The sequence below is a fragment of the Vicia villosa genome, linkage group LG5 (genome assembly GCF_029867415.1).
Source record: "Vicia villosa cultivar HV-30 ecotype Madison, WI linkage group LG5, Vvil1.0, whole genome shotgun sequence".
NCBI lineage: Eukaryota > Viridiplantae > Streptophyta > Magnoliopsida > Fabales > Fabaceae > Vicia > Vicia villosa.
The window spans coordinates 108,284,902-108,303,485 of NC_081184.1; the positions used below are offsets into that span (position 1 = coordinate 108,284,902).

General features: G+C 34.2%; 1 protein-coding gene and 1 pseudogene across 1 annotated transcript; one reads left to right on the forward strand and one right to left on the reverse strand.

Annotated features, from left to right (window-relative positions):
• The first annotated feature begins 1,148 nt into the window (after positions 1–1,148).
• Positions 1,149–3,128, forward strand: LOC131605137 (protein FAR1-RELATED SEQUENCE 1-like; annotated as a pseudogene).
• A 2,197-nt stretch (positions 3,129–5,325) lies between these two features.
• On the reverse strand, positions 5,326–5,973 carry LOC131607013 (probable histone H2B.1). The gene has a single exon (XM_058879078.1). It carries the CDS (start codon positions 5,916–5,918, stop codon positions 5,472–5,474), a length of 447 nt encoding a protein of 148 aa, XP_058735061.1. The 5' UTR covers positions 5,919–5,973; the 3' UTR covers positions 5,326–5,471.
• Between the last annotated feature and the right edge of the window lie 12,611 nt (positions 5,974–18,584).

Below are 18,584 nucleotides of genomic sequence, written 5' to 3' on the forward strand. Positions count from 1 at the left end.
GATTGAATCACTTTAGTTCCCAAACCATAAATGTGAGGAAGCTTTCCATTGTTTACATATGCTGGAGGCCACAATCTTTGTTTTAACTGGATTTTATTATGCTTAATCTTTTGTTTATGTTGATTTTATGAAAGCATGAAAAGGATCAAGGCATTTTGTTTCATTTTGAGCACAACCACCATAACTAAATAGTCAATTCACCTTGTGAGTGTGTGATCATTTGTTAACCCTTTTGGGCCTTTTTGTCAATGTCCATGTTGTTTTTGCTAAATGCTTATCTTTGAGTGTTTAGTTGTCATTTTTGCATGGATGATTGATTCTTTGTTTTCTTGAACCTCAACCACGATTTCTGGTATGAACTTTTACCTTACCTTAGAAAGTAGGGAGTATTCACATGATGATATGGTCGAATTCAAGTAGGGGAGAGAAATGGTTGTGTACTTATTTGGTTGTTGTTATGAGGTTGAAAAGAAAGAAAAAGAAAAAAATGTGAAAAGAAAAAAAAAAGTGAAAAAGTTTTGAAAAAAGAAAAAGAAAAGAGAAGTGAATAAATGTGCTAATAAGTATTGTGATTGGTTTGAGAAACTTGTGGTTATGTAAGAAGTTTAATCGAGATTTTGTTGTTTGAATCTTTGAATCGAGATACCTGTTTCACCACTAACTTTATTTTATTTTAGTTTTTATTCTTCACAGTATATTGTTTCTTTCCTCCACCGTTTTGTTCCCGTCACCGCCGTGGCCGCCATCGTACAACTTGCAGCCACCTATTTATTCTCTCTGCCTTCATACGAGTTATGTTCTCACTACTTTTTTCCCTCTCTACATTATGTATAACACACACTGTTACAATGAGAAATTAATTTTATTCGGTGGCAAAATACTGAAGAATGATTAAAGGGTTTATTCTACAACACTTTATAAAACTAGACTAACTTTCTTTATTTTTTGTTTTGTTTGATGCAACCACAATCCAAACCCTAAGTTTTATATTACTTGTGTATATATATATAGATGTGTGTTATTGAAATGGTGACAGTATTTTATTGATTGAAATCACTTTTAAAAACAATACTTTAGCAAACAACACCATCACATGATCATGTTTACTAATATTAATTTTTTAAAATATTTTTCAGGTTGTTTTATTTAGATAATGTAATCAAACATGACTTCTTTAAATGATGATTGGAAGCCAAAGATTGGTATGGAATTTGATGATATAGAACAAGCAAGTCAATTTTGGCTTTCTTATAGTGCACATGTTGGTTTTGGAGTTAGAAAACGTTACGCAAACAAGAATAAAGACGGCACCATATCATCATGCAAGTTTGTTTGTTCTAAGGAAGGACTACGAAAGAGAAAGAATATAGATGCTTTTGTTAGCACTCACAGAGCTGAGACTAGAACTGATTGCAAAGCTAGAATTTCACTTGTATGTAATAATGGAAAATTGGTCATTCGTGAATTTGTAGAGGAACATAATCATTCTCTACAATCTCCTGAGACAACACACATGCTTGCATGTCATAGAAAAATAACTGAAGTACAAGCACATGAGATTGATTTAGCCGATGACTCCGAATTAAGGCAGAAATCAACATTTCAACTTATGAGCACACATGTCGGGCATAGAGCTAATGTTGGATTTACACGAGTGGATGTTAAAAATTACATCAATGCAAGAAGGCAAAGAAGTATGGAGTACGGCGAGGTTGGATGTCTTTCACAGTATTTTCAACGACAATTATTAGAGAATCCGTCTTTCTTTCATGCATATCAAATGGATATAGAAGAACAAATTACTAATGTGTTTTGGTGTGATGCGAATATGATTTTGGATTACGGGCATTTTGGCGATGTTGTGTCTTTGGACCAAATCAGTTTATGCTATAAAAAATAAATGGGCTTCATGTTATATGAAGGAAACATTAACACTTGGCATGAGAAGTACTCAAATCAGTGAAAGTTTGAATGCTCACTTCAAATATTGTATGAAACCAAATGTGGATATCATACAATTCTTTAAGCATTTTGAACGAGTTGTTGAAGAGAAGAGAGGAAATGAATTAAGATGTGAGTATGAGTCCTCATATAAGCTTACAAGGTTAATATATGAGATGAGCCCAATTCTAATACAAATGGGAAAAGTATACACACACACTGTATTTGAATTGTTTCAAAGCGAGTTTAGGCAATTTTTAGCTTTGTCGATATTAGATAGAAATGAGTCTCACACTTTATGTGAATATATCATTTCTATGGAAAATCCAGAAAGATATTGGAGTGTGTCATATGATCGTGCTTCAACTTCCATTACTTGTAGTTGTAGAAAATTTGAGACCTTTGGCATACTTTGTTCACATGCATTGAAAGTACTTGAAGCAAATGATGTTAAGAGCATTCCTCATGAGTATATTTTAAGGAGGTGGACAAGACAAGCTCGTTATGGTATCGTGCAAGATTCCAGGGGAAAAGATGTTGAAGTCGATCCAAAATTGTCTAGGACTCGAATGTTCAGACATGTTGTTTCAATATTCATAAAGGTGGCAGCATCATGTGAAGAGGAAGACCTCAAGATTGTTGATGACACTGTCGACCTCATGCATAAGAAAATAATTTAACGTCGATCACAAGACAAAGACAATCATAGCCATGATAACCCGACATTTTCAAGTTCTAATGTTATGCTACCAAAGGGATTCAAGAAACGCACTCGCTTAAAGGGACAATCGCAAAAGCGGCATAAAGGTTGGGTTGAGAAGCAATCTATTGCAAAAAAAAAGCTGCACCTAAAAGGCAACCATGTAGTAAAGCCTCTCAGGTATATAATTTGATGTGTAAATCGTTTATTTTAATTTCACATGTATTATTATTACTTTAACGTTTTTATAATCATTTTAGGATAAAGAACTAACAAGTCATATGGTCGACGGAGTATCATGTTCGGCACCTCCAACTTATGAGCTTCAACAAACTCAAGATGACCAATTTAATTTTACAGCTTTTTTGATGGTAATATAACTTTCATTTGAAAAAATAACTATCCTTAAATATAACTTATCATGATGTTAATTTTTTTTTTAATGTAGGCACCACTTGACGAAACAGACGTTGCAGGATTACACTGATCGAAGTTAATAGATCATTAAGTTGAATTTTTTGTATTTTAGTACATGTACTGTTTGTATTTTGGTATATTTTTGTAAATTAGTACATGTAATATATATATATATATATATATATATATATATATATATATATATATATATATATATATATATATATATATATATATATATATATATATATATATATATATATATATTATTTTGGTATATTTTGGTGTATATAGAAGTTGGAAATGTTATGAATGTCATGTAAAGGAAGTTGGATCTCTTTAGGTGTGTATTGAAGTTTGGTGTGTATTGACTATTGAAGTTGGATATATTTGGATAAATTCTGTTATGACAGTGTTGCAGAAAAAGTTATATCCATAAATTGGATATATTTTGATAATGCATGTTGATATATTTTGACAATAGGAGCAGAATTAGATATATTCATGAATTCTGTTATATGACAGTGTTGTAGAAAATGTTATATTCATGATAATATATATATATATATATATATATATATATATATATATATATATATATATATATATATATATATATATATATATATATATATATTTGAACTTATCATGATGTAATATGTGCATAATGTTACAAAGAAAATTGTATGGAAGAAAGTTTCCTCATTTCATTATATTCATAAAAGAAAGTTACAAAAGTTACAAAAGGATAGTATATGACAGATACAAAAATAACAGTACTAAAAGTTCATCATGTGTTGCAACTAATTTACAATTTTTCTATTATTCTATAATCCTATTATACTAATTCTGCAGAGTTGTCTTGATCCATTTGTGTATTTGCTGTCAATCTTGGTAAAAAGCTTGTTAAAATTTGTCAAAGCAGCCACACTAACTTGTTACAACTTGGAATTCAATGCTTTACAATTTGTTACAGCAACCACACCAATTGTTGCAGCAGCCTTGTAACAACTTGGAACCAATTGAAAGCTTTACAACTTGTTGCAGCACCCACACTAACTTGTTACAACTTGGAACCAATTGAATGCTTTACAATTTGTTACAGCAACCACACCTAGAGAAGAAAAAGCTTGTAACAACTTCAAATCAATTGAAAGCTTGTTACAACTTGTTGCAACAGCCACACTAACTTGTTACCTTGTTACAATTTGCTACAGCAGCCACACCAATTTGGTATCTTGTTACATTTTGAAGGAAATTGCTACACAAATCAATTGAAATCACTTGTTACAATCAGTTTAGAATCAATTGTATAGAAAATACAAAGAAAAACCAGAACCATAACAAAAACAAAACAACTTCTAATGATTCTATGTAATGAGATATACACATTAAATTGTGCAAAAGAAACCCTATAATTTGATGATGTCGATGAGGAATCGATTATGAACGAAGTAATAGAGATTTACCTAAGTGAGAAAGCAGCGCAAAGAAGAGAACGGAAATAAATGGTAGCAATTTATGGACGGCGACAACGACGGCGGAATCAATTGTAAACAAAATCAAAGAGATTTACCGTGATTGACAAAGCCTTGCTAAAAGCTGAGGAATATAACGTATGAAGGAAGAGAGAAGAAATAGGTGACAGCAATTTGTACGACGATGGCAACGGCTGTGATGGCGGCCAAAACGGTGGAGAAAAGGAACGGTAGGCTGTGACGGCGGCCAAAACGGTGGAGAAAAGAAACTGTAGGCTGTGGAGAAATAAAACTATATTTGTATGTTTCTAAAATTAAAAAGAGAAGTGACTTGGAATTTTTTTAACCCTTTATTTAATCCAATGGCAGCTATTAGCTTAAAATTACGGTGACTTTCCCGCGTGAAAGTCACTGAAGCCGGATCCGAGTTGGACCCATTAGCAAAGGCTTCTTACTTCACTCTTGATTTTTTTAATTAACTGTGTGTATTGATAGATGAGCAAACCACCAAGGTATGCTATGTTTCTGCAGTGTGCAAGAAAACACCATACCTATAACATTAACACTACAAAAAAGATACCAAGTCAAGCAAACTAACATAAGTCATAATGCAGACTTTCAACAGAGTTTGGCAAGAATTACAAAACGTATGATAAATATTTCTGTAGAACAGTTTTGTCAGTATTTGTATGTGGCATATAATAAAAAACTTCGTCCAGCATAAGTTTATGCATAAATTGAAGAGGCTGCAAAATTAATAAGAAAAAAATAATTGAACCAAACAAGCAATTTTGAAACCCAATATCATTATGTCCTTCATTTTCATACACAACAAGGATCAGCACGATCCCATCGCAACATTACAACATTAGAAAGGTAAAAGCTAAATATAAATAAGTCTAACAGTTACTACATAACGATCTAGAATATTGAGTTTAAGAGCTTGTGAACTTGGTTACAGCTTTGGTACCCTCAGACACAGCATGCTTGGCCAATTCTCCGGGCAGAACAAGCCTGACTGCGGTCTGAATTTCCCTTGAAGTGATAGTTGGCTTCTTGTTGTACCTTGCAAGTCTTGATGATTCAGCAGCAAGCTTCTCGAAGATGTCGTTGATGAAACTGTTCATGATACCCATGGCCTTGCTTGAGATACCAATGTCTGGGTGAACTTGTTTCAGAACCTTGAAGATGTAGATCTTGTATGTCTCCACGCTCTTCTTGTTTCTCTTCTTCTTCTTGTCTCCGGCGGCAGCACCACCATCCTTGGGTAGCTTCTTCCCGGCCTTTGGCTTCTTCTCAGCAGGAGTCTTCTCAGCTATGGTGGACTTCTTCTCCTCGACAGGTTTCTTCTCAGCTGGCTTCTTCTCTCCTTTTGGTGCCATTTTGACTTAAGAATTTGAAAACTGGAAATTGAATGAAGAAGTAAAATGCAGATTGAAAAACTGTGAATGAGAAATGTTCGACGAGGTGATGTTTTATATATATGAAAGTGTTCTCTCGTTACCATTGGCAACTGATGTTATTTGCGGATCGATGACGTGGAGCTCTATTAGCCGTACTTTTCATTCCCTAGAGGATACACAACAATACACGGTCACGATTTTGCTCTAATTCAAATATCTAAGAAAACTTTTCTTTCATTTTTTTTTTTTTTGATATAACTTTTCTTTCATTTTCATCCTAGTGCTCTTGATTGATTTTAATGTTGCAAATACAATTTAATTTAATACAAGTATATTTATTTATATTTTCAATAATTCTATAATATAATAAAAAATTAATTAATCAATATATTTATATTATTTTAAAATAAATTATCACTAGAAAAAGCTAACATGTGTTCCAATGGCACAGGTTAATAAACTATTTATATAATATTTTTTTGAAACACGTGCATTTAATTTATTGAAATTTTAGATATAATTTTATTATATTTAATTATATTTAATTTTTTTCTAATTATAATATTTTTAACATGTGTATAAAACACATGTTAGCATGACTAGAGCTGTCAAAATGAACTAGCCCATATGGGTCAGCCTGCTAGGCCCGAAAAATCATAGGGCTTGGGCTTTAAAATTAGAGCCCATATTTTTCAGAGCCTTTTTAGCCCAGCCTTGAAAAGCCGCTATCCATTTGGGCTAGTCCATATGGGCCGTGGGTAGTCCATAGGCCCGAATAATTATAAATTTTTTAAAAAATATTAATATTATTTTACACCAAAATAGCATATTGACTTTTCTGACTTCACTAAATTTTATCTCTATTATATTCAATCTTTCTCTTTTAAATATTATACATTAATATAATCAACATTTTTCATCGTATTATACTAGTTTTTCTCTTATAATAAATATTCAAGTATTATTTTATACAATCTAGACATATATTGTATTTAGAAACACATTATAGTATTTATAAGAGATAATATAGTACTTAAAAATGTATTATGTTTAAAACAATATATTTTTTAATTTTATTAATAATAAATATTATGGAATTTTTATGTTAATTATTTTAAATAAAAAAGTCCATTTAGAGTTGGATAGTCCGAAGCCCATCTAGAATCGGGCTCGGTAGTAAATCTTGAGCCCATATTAAACAGGGTCTTTTTGGCTCAGCCTTAAAAAGTTCAATCTAAAATCAAACATGTTTAAGAATTTTTAAAAACAATTATATGTGAACTTCTAATTTCTTGATATTATTTTATGATATCATTTTTTTTTAATATGTGAGGTTCTATTGAAATTAAAACAAAGTTCTCTATCACTTTTAATATGTGAGGTTCAATTGAAATTAAAACAAAGTTCTCTATCACTTTAACACATAAATTATTGATAATTTCAAAAAAATTCAGATTGAAAACAGGCCAACTTTTTAGATTTTATGTCTTCGTCATTACATTATTAATTATTTTATTAAAATAAAATATTTCTAATGAATCGCTATCTTAATTTTAGAAATCTTCTCAACTCACTCCATGTTTATCTTACACACCATCCAAAATTCTACATTTGCCCCTAGCTTCCGTAGATTCACATCCGGAAGTACCCTAAATTTTAAAAAACTTTGATTCCTTCCGTAAATGCATCTACGAAAAGGTAATAAACTAGTGTTTCTGAGATAAAAATACACATTAAAATATGTTAAGGGAAGTTTCCGTAGATGCATCTACGGAACAGCTTAGTGTCACATTGTTCCATAGATGCATCTACGGAAGGGTCTGATATAGTTTGAACCAGCATGATCAGTCCTCATTGTTCCATTTCTCCAAACTCATCATACTCCACACCCTAAAAATCCCACATCATCAATACCTTATTTCACTCCAACACTCAAAGTTTTTGGTGCAACAATCAAAGGGAGCAAGAAGAGTTTGAATTTCAGGTAAATAATCACTTTCAACCACCACATTCTTCACATTGTCAATGAATTTATCTGCAAAAAAGTTTTGTTGCTTCCGTAGATCCATCTACGGAACGTGTTGAAGATGAACACTTCAGTAGATGCATCTACGGAATAGTCCCAACAGTTTTTTCCCAGCATCTTGTAATTTTGTGTGATTTTTTCTAAATAGGTATGGTGCAGCCCGATAATACTTTAAGAGAATTAGCTACTTTAGTCGATGTAGCTACGAGTATCGATGGGGTAGTCGTAAATGTGGTAGATGTCGGAGGTGACTTTCGTAACAAGCAAGGCTTTGATGATCGTGAAAGCATGCTAACATGGATTCGTAGGAACACAACTAGTCTTGGTTTTGGTGTGGTGATAGGAAGATCGGATAATGGTATGGCAAGAAGAAACTCATTTGTAACAATATTGTGCGAAAGAAGCAGGAAATACCATCCTCCTCTAAAGAATTTTAAAAGAGACGACACGGGCACAATGCGAGTGTCCATTTAAAATCCGTTGTTACATGTTGGATAGCACGAAGTGGAGATGCTCGGTTGTTTGTGGTTTGCATAACCATGATTTGTGCGCAAAATTACGAGGTCATCCGGTGGCATGTCGGCTCAATCCGGTTGAGAAGACATCTATTAAAGACATGTCCTTGAATTTTGTTCAACCGAAAAATATACTTGCCACATTGAAAAGGAAGGAACCCGTCAATATTTCAAATATAAGGCAAGTGTATAATCAACGGTGCCGCAATAAAAAGGATAGTAGGGGAGATAGGAGCGAGATGCAACATTTGTTTAAAATGTCGGATGATAACAAATATGTGGTGCGGTACAGATATTGCGATGACGAGGTTACGGTCCGAGATATTTTTTGAACTCATCTGGATTCCATAAAGTTGTTCAACACTTTCTCGACAATGCTCCTTCTCGATTCTACCTACAAGACCAACAAGTATCGACTCCCATTATTCGAGATGGTCGGCATTATATCCACCGAGAAGATATTTTCCGTTGGTTTTGTTTTTTTAGAGTGTGAAAAAGAGGATAATTTTAGGTGGGCCTTGGAGGTGTTTCGCTCACTTTTGATAAAACACGTCGACATGCCTAAGGCGATTGTTACGGACCGCAACCTCGCTTTGATGAATGTGGTTGCAAAGATATTTTCTTCTTCCGATGCATTACTTTGTCGACATCACATATCATGTAATATGTGATTGTTGACCAAAGAATGGATGCATGGGCTCGTATTTCAAGTTCGTCGACAAAAGAATTGTACGCCGATGCCGTATTGCAATTTCAGAAAATATGTGAAAAATATCCCGATTTATTGAAATACGTTGAAAGCACCATTCTTGACAAGGTGAAGGAGAAGTTTGTTTGTGCGTGGACTAATAAGGTCAAACACCTTGGGAATACAACCACCAATAGAGTTGATTCGACACATGCTACTTTGAAAAGTTGGTTGTGTGATAGCAAGGGTGATTTGTGTAAAGCATGGGACACCATAAATCACATGATTCGAACCAACATAACAAAATACAAACGTCGTTTGGTCGGAGCATTACGATTTTGGAGCATCGACTTAAGAACAACATCCTTTACTCTCAATTGAGAGGCAATGTGTCTCGGGCTGGATTGAATTATATCTTTCACGAGGCAAATCAAGGTGAAACAATTGGTGGCGATACCGCAAAGTGTGGTTGCACCATTACTATCATGTATGGTCTCCCGTGAGACTTAGTTTTGATGATGATGATGGTTGTGTCAAAGAAGATTCGAATATCTCTATTATTTCTGAATTGGAGGCGATACAAGAGAGGTTTTCGAAGGCCGATGACTATACGAAATTATACATCAAATAACAATTGCAGAGGATTGAATTTCCCAAAACAACCGACATGAAACCGCTGTCTCAACCCGTTAAGAAAAAGGTACTCCGAAGAAAGTGAGGTCTACGCCAATTGACAACCCGACAACACGGTCTCCTTCATATTGTGAGCACGTCGACATACTCTTTCCCGACTCACCTACTCCGAAATCGCAAAAATCCCAAAAGAGTTAAAACAAGGGAGCTCGCCTAAGCAAGACGCCTCTGACACCTATTCCACCACAAGTTCCTTAAGTATGGGTGGGAATAGGCCAGGCTGGCCTACAGGGGCCTACGGCCCAGCCTACATAGGCCTAGGCCAGGCCATGCCTATTTAATAAAAAGGTCAGGCTTAGGCTTTTTTAAAAGCTTATTTTATTAAATAGGCCATGCTTAGGCTATTAAAAAAGCCTATGAAGCCTTATAGGTCGGCCTATATTTTCATATATATTAGAGATACATTAAATAAGTTGGTTCATGTATGCATATATATTAGAAAAAAAAGCTAAATAGGATACCCTATATGTATATATAACAAATGCTAAATAGGTTCACTTATATATGTATATATAGGCCGACCTACAAGACTTATTAAGTTATATAGATTAATTGAAAACTTTAATGAGATATAGACTTTTTAAATAGGATTTCATGCCAGGCCAGGCTTTTAAAAAGGCCAGGTCAGGCCAAAAAATTGAGCCTATGATAGGCCTTAGGCCAGACTTAGGCCTTTTAAGTTTATCGTAGGCCAGACTCAGGCCTTCTAAATCTTAGCCTAGCCTAGCCTATTTCCACTTCTATCCGCAAGTATCGACTCCGATTCTTACACCTATTATTCCAAAAGTTCTGATTCCAATACCTATTGCTCCATCAATTGAAGAGGTACAAATTGCTCCAAAAATTCCATTCATTAACGAGATGCCGGTTTTTATGCATAAATACATCGACCAGATCGTCAATGTGATGGGTGACGGTAATTGCGGATTTTGGGCCGTATCGGCTTTGCTTGGTAAGGGAGAGGATGCCCATGAGCTTTTCCGTCATGATCTTATCGACGAGTTGGTGAACCATAAAGACTCGTACACTCGGGTATTTGGAGACGAAACAAAATTTCAATCGGTCAACGAATCTCTTGTTCCTTGAGGGGCGCCTACGCACCGGTTTCGTGTTGGATGAAATTTCCAGAAATGGGACATCTTATTGCATACGCATATGACATGGTATGCATTGACTTGACGCGTTATGGTTTTTCCGAAACCTTTTTCCGCTCTGCACCGCACCTCCTACAAATCCAATTGATCGTATTATATGTGTTGGATGGCTCCCCAAATCGCGTCATTTTGTACAAGTTTACTTGAAACCGGGATGCCTCATACCACCTACGTCACCGAAATGGAATCTTCATCATACCGAACTTGCCGAGACGTGGTCGGATGTATTTGTTGATAGGATGCATGAATTCAAAAGATTGAATAATATCGATAAAATCTCAAATGCGGAAAAATCAAAATTGGAACCACCAATAGATTTAGCCGGCGACAGTTCTTTTGATGTATTTATCTAGTTTTAAAGTGTAATATATGCACTCTAGAACATTGCAATATAATCCTTTTTGTGTTTGTTTGTTTGTGTGTTTTTGTGTTTGTGTGTTTTTGTGTATTTGTCTCATGAAAAATGTTGCTACTGCTTTCTGTTATGGTTTCAAATTAGCATGAAAACTTCCGTAGATCCATATACGAAAGGGTGTTAAAATAAAGTTACAGGTCTTTCCCGTAGATGCATCTACAGAAAGGTGTTACGTATGACCCTTTTGTGGATACATTTACGGAACTGTTTGTGACAGAGATTGTGTGGTCCATATTCTCCAAAGGCTTCTATATATTTGGGGTTTCGAGGTTTTCATTGCACACAAGCACAAACCCTAAACACAAACACACAACACAAACACAAAAATGTCTCGCATTAGGCCAGATGGATGTCACCGAACATCAATGAAGCGTCCTGATCCGGAACCAGAATACCGCATAAGGGATGGGCATGTCATTTTCTCTCCCGTCAAACCACCTGTGCCAGTGAAGTTTTGAAATATCCATTACTTCGACCAACTCAAAAGGACTATCATGTATTTTTTAGAGGGGGAGTACAAACCCGGAGAAGAAATAAAAAAGATTCAGAGGCTTAGAACAAGTACCTTGTTTGCGACTGAAAAAACGGAACGTTGGTGGATTGAAGTAAAATGGGACATGGATTGCATTCAAATGATGTGTGGATTAGATGACATTGTTTTAATCGTTGTAATTTCTTAGATCTATTAGTTTTCTTAATTTTCTGTTTGAAATTTCAGTGTAATATCGGTTAATCAATGAAATGTCTTTTATGTTTACAGATGCTTCTGTTTTGCTTCGGTTTTGGTTTTCTGGTTGTGGGTTTATTCCGTAGATGCATATACGGAAGGCTTCCGTAGGTACATCTACGGAACAGAACAACATTAAATAAAAAAAAGGTGCTTCCGAAGATCCATCTACAAAAACACGGGATAAAATGGTCAATTCGATGGTGCATAAAAGGACCATGGGTTGAGAGAGAAATTCTCTAATTTTAACTTTCTTACAATTTTTATTTCAGAATTTCAGAATAGATACATACAAGAGCATATTTCTAAACAAGAAGAAAAAGAATATAAAGGCATGGGAATGTAAACATAGCTAGGATTCAATTTTTGGAAGGAAAATATTGACAAATGAAATAAGTATTGGTAAGAATGAACATGAAACCATTGGTCAAGGAGACAAACACAATGGAACTCCTTTCCTTGCCTGCAAATCAACGTAACTTTATCTCCTAGTTCTAGCTTAAAACATCTATAATGATTTTTTTAATGCTAAAAAAGTGGATATTATAAATATTAGAGAATTTCTCGTTACATTCGTATGGGCTGAAAAATACTCCTGAAAATTTTAAAATACATTTCGAATATGGATATTTGAAGGCACTCTAAAATAATTTGAGAGTTTGGTTAATTCCAATATGCATATCCGAATTCACCCCAACAAAAATTTGAGATATTAGTTAATTCGGATATGCATATTCGAATTAACCAAAATTCAAAATTTCTTTTGATTTTATTTTTAAAAAATATTTATTAATAATATAGTTATAATATGATTAAAGTAAGTTATTATTAATAAAGAATAGCTTAAATACAAATTGTTATAAATAAGGAATAAAGAGATTAAATAAAATTTTAATTTTTTAAAAATTTATTTGTCACAAATTATAAAAGTAATTATTTTTTAAATGACTACAACATTATATATTATAATTAATAAAATTATCATGTTAAAAATATACTCCTATTAATATTATAATTTTTAATTTATATTAAATTTTTTTCTTTAATTAATTTTATATAAAAATAATGTGTCGATTTAAATATTTATTAGGCTAATATTATTATTATATCTTGATTATAATAGTATATAATTAATTATATATTTCGATTAATACAATTAATTATACTATTAATTGTATTAATTCACCTTAATTTTAATTTTGTAACAAATATTGGATTTTTTGGATATGCATATCTGAAAAATCCCAACACCAAAAATTGGAATATTTCGGATATACATCTCCGAAATCACCCATTTCCCAAGAAAAATTGTGATTTCATATATAAATATGTGAAGTCACTTTTTTTTCTAAAAAAAAATGTCTTCGAATATGCATATTTGAAATATATGTGTATTTTGGGGTTTTCATTGCGTGTCTGTGAGAAGTCATATGGGAATGGCCAATGAGAATTTCCCTAAATATTATTAATAAGCTCATTCTAACACATGCTAAGAAATGGAACATAAAACTTCACACCACGGCCCCTACAAAAAATCAGCAGGATGGCGCCACATAGTAGGATGCGCCAGAGAGGATGGCGTCTATGTGTTATTTTAGGAGCATGTGCCACATAGAGTGGCGCCTCCTCTGTGTGGCGAAATTTTTTTTTTGAAAAATGGTTAATTTGGTAAATTTTTTGAAAGTGTGGTTATTTTGGAAATTTTTTTGAAAAAATTTGTTTAAAAAAATAATTCATAATTCTCTCATGAAAATCTAGATGTAATCAATGAAAAAACACCACATGTGAATAAAAAAAACAGCATAGAAACACTAATGCAAGATGCAATAGGAAAGACATTAGAGAAGAATTTAAAAAATAAATAGGCAATTATTGAATATTCTCTTTCAATGTTTCTAAGATTTGGCACCACCAACCAACATGTCTAAATGCATCTTTTCAGTCGGTTTCTCGATGTCCTGTTAGATAAGATAACTCCACCAACGTAGCCAAGCTCCTAAGAGAATACTACTAGTTGATTCTTCAAGTGTGTAGCGCCCTACTTTGAAATTGAGAGTCGTCACCATTATTTTCTTATCCTAAGAGGAAGGAAATATAATAGATAACCCTAAATTTCTAGAGATTCTAAGTTCGTGAGTCGATTAAATAAGGGGAAGGTGTTAATCACACTTTATTTCCCTTGTACTCAAGGGGACCCCCTTTATATTTAGGTTTAAAATGAGGTTTATATTCAATTTATTTCCATATTTATAGCAAGGGTTTTAGTTTTTTAGTTAGGGGACTCGCCTCGATTTTCACCACATGCCTACGTATCTCCTTGCGAAGAATCAGAGTCTCATTTCGTAGTTCATAGTTTTTTGGTTAGTTTTTTTATAGATGGTGTAAATGTTTTAAAAATCTCCTTGAACCTTGTATGAGTTTGAAAATAGTGTAGTCGTAGTCGAAGTTCGCAGTTGATTTAGAAAATATATCCACAATCTTTTTTGAAAATAATATTGAATTTGAATTATATTAGTAGAAAAATAATTTGAGATTGGTTAGCTATTTTAAATGCACAATGTAATTTTTATAAAACATTTGAATGCTATTTGAAATCAGTAAAAATGAGGTTTAATTGAATAAAAAGAGTTAGTAATTGTTAGAAAAAATAATTAGTAGTGATTATGATATTTACCAAAATAAGTTATATTACAGTGTTGGGAATAGAAAACAATGTTGGGAACACCCCAAGTAATAACATAAAAATTAAACAGATTAAATAAGTTAAATTAAATAAAATATAGGAATTAAATCAATAAATTAAATAATCATTTTATTATAAACAAGGGGTGTATATTATTATTGAGTCAACAAAAGGAAATAATTTTGGGGTGTCAAGAAAAAAGGTTGAGGCCCAAAACGAATTATGAGTGGTCCGCTTGATCATGTGAGGGCGATTCCCTAGCCTTATGGTGTACTAGCACGATAACAATCGTCTGATTGTGATCATATGTCCCCCTGAGGTTAACCCAAGGGCGTTGATCAAAAGTAAGAGGAAGAAGCAAATGAGATGCGAAGTTGACTGAGGGAGGATTCTAAGGGAGATGCACAGGATTACATGAGGTAATCTAACCACATGGTTTGTGAATAACCATGTGTTGCAGTATATGGAGGAATATGAATACTCAGTAAGGTTACTAACATCAGTGAGGACACCGAAAAACATTAATCAGGCGATTGGAAATATAAATACTCAGCAAGGTTACTGACATCGATGAGGTTACCAGAAAACATCGATCAGGCAATTGGAAATATAAATATTCAGTAAGGTTACTGGCATCGGTAAGGTTACTGGAAAACATCAATCAGGCGATTGAAAATATAAATACTAAGCAAGGTTACTGGAAAATAATCAGGAAAGTGAAATTTTCTCACGACCTCCTCTTCCGACTCCAGCAAAGAAACGAAAGGTTGTCAAAAACATTCCTAAAGTTGTTGTCCAATCACAAACAAATCCAACAATAATCCCTTCTTCGTCTCAGATTCCTCCTGAGGTATAACTTAACATGATCTTCAAGTGTACTTCTTTCAAAAGGTTATATTCTAACACTTTTCTTCTGAACAGAGTGCATCAACTGCCGATCATACTCAAAAGAAGATCGTCGAGGTTGCTGAAAAAATTGTTGAGGCTGCTCCTGACTCCAGCCTTCTTAGCCCTCAAAGGACTGACGCTTTTGGAAGCACCACTGATTCGGCTAATACTCCAGGTCGAAGCCGAACTGACCCACAAGACAATCCCATCGTCGACCAAGCTCAACCTGCAATTGGAAATGTCGAAACTGCTAATCACGCTTCTCATCCAGAGCACAATGCCATTTCTCAGTCCAAACAACATTTTACTGTTGATGACACTAACTCCAACAGTTCTCTTAGTCATGAGGAAATTCTGAACTTGAAGAAAACAAATCCTCTAGAGGCTCTCCTTCGACTTCAAAAACTGAGGCCAAGTTCTCTTAATATCCCTGTTTAGTCAACTAATCCTGATGATGAGATCGACGCCTCCCTTGTCGATGCTATTTGCCAACTTCGAGCTCACCTGGATGAACCTGAATTTCTTACTGTCCTTGAGAGCTCTGAACATCTTGGTGGAGAGATTCGCAAGTTACTGGATTCACTCATTAAAGCTTCTCTTCCAGCAGTTGTTGCTCAATTCTTTTTTGATTTTGAAGCATATTTCGACCAACTCTGGAGGGACCTCATCACCAAGAAAAACATTGATCGTCAAGCAAAGAACAAAGAGCTCGAGATGGAAAGGGAGTGAGATGCCAGCAAAGCCTCGACTAAAAAGGTTGAAGAGTTTCAGGAAAAAGCTTTAAAATTTTCTGACAAGGAAGGGAAAATCAACAACAAAATTGCTGATTATAAGGCCCAGATTGATGCTCTCAACAAGAAAATTCTAGATCTTGAACAAGAGAAAATCACTTTGGCTCAAACTGAGAAGATTCCTTCGCCTGAAACTGTCAATCAAGAGATTCTGAAGGGTCTTGGTCATGGTGAAAACGCTCTCAAACTGGAAGATAGCGTTCGACAACTTAGACAAGGCTTGTCTCGACTTGACTCTAAGATTGACTTTGAGTTGGCCAAGCTAGCCTATTTTAGAAATAACTTTCCCTCTTTGTAATTTTGTTTCCGTCTGACTGTCCACGTGCTTTGTAATGAACATTTTGTAATGACTGGCCAAATTTTTAGCCATTTTAATATAATATTTTGGTTTTATTCTATTATACGAATTTCTTGAAGTATAGGCTTATATTTTTTTCAAATATTTACCATTTATCCTCAAGATTTGACCATCTGAATTTAATTCTTCAATTTCATATGCGTTGTTTGAAAACACTTGCAAAATTTTTAACGGTCCTTCCCAACTTGGGGACCATTTACCCAATAATTTATTCCTTTGATCCATGGGTAAAATAACCTTCCACACGTAATCATTTACCATGAATGTTTTCTCTTTTACTTTTTTGTTATAAGCTTTCGCCACCTTTTGCTTCTGTCTAATCAATCTATCCAACGCTATTAATCGTTCTTCGTCTAACTCTACTAATTCATCTAACATCATACTCCAATATTCATCTGTCGAAAGATCGCTTTGTCGTTGAATTCTAGCCGACTGTAGATGAATTTCTGCAGGCAATACAACATCATGCCCAAAATTCAAACGGAATGGGGTAGTATTTATTGCTTCCTTTGGTGATGTTCGACAGGCCCAAAGGATTTGGTCGAGCGTTTGATGCCAGTTTCTTGGCTTTTTCCCTACATGCTTTTTTATCAAGTTTATAATAACTTTATTAGCTGCTTCGACTTGACCATTAGCTTGAGCATAATAAGGAGTTGATGTTAACAGCTTAAATCCTGTCTCTGCTGCAAAAGCTTGCATCTTTCGACCAATAAACACTGATCCCTGATCAGTGGTAATAGTTTCTGGAATCCCATATCTGTAAATAATATGTTTTTGTATGAAACTAATCACTGCTTCTTGGTCAGCATTAATCAGTGGAATTGCTTCTATCCATTTAGTACAATAATCTATTCCTACTAAAATGAACTTCTGTTGTTTAGAAGATGCAGGTTTAATTTCTCCTATTAAATCTAGAGCCCATCCTCTAAAAGGCCAGGGTTTGACAATAGCATGCAACTCACTAGCTGGAACATGTTGAATACCTGAAAATTTCTGGCATTCTTGACACCCTCTTGCGTATTCAATACAATCTTTTAACATTGTCGGCCAATATAAACCTTGTCTAAACAATAACCACTTCATTTTATAGCTTGACTGATGTGCTCCACAGGCACCATTATGGACCTCTGATACAGCCAAATATGCTTCGGCTTCACATAAGCATTTCAACAATACACCTTCAGCCGTTTTCTTGTATAATTCATTTCCCAATATCACATAGTTTAAAGCTCTGTATTTAATCTTTCGATCAGTTCCTCCGACAGGATTATTGAAGTACTGGACTAATGGGTTTCTCCAATCAGAAACTGCCATATTGTCGATGGCCAAAATTTCCAAGGCATACAAATCTTCACTTTTAATTTTGTCTTCTACCCCCCCAAGTTTTGGTGTCGACAATTGTCCTATCTTATCCAACACTTCATGAGTTTCCTTCTCTTTGACTTCGACCATGTCTTCTAACTTCCGTTTGGAAACTCTATATCCTGAAGCAATTTGTGCCAATTCATTGGCAACGTGGTTATCAGATCTTGGTACATGCAAGATCTCAACATATTCAAATTTCTCCAACAAGCGTACCACTATTGCATAATAAACTATTAAATTTTCTTTGATGCATTTATATTCTTTCTTAATTTGTCAAATCACAAACTTAGAATCACCTCGGATTTTAACTCGCGTTGCCCCCAAGTCTATTAGAGCTTTTAA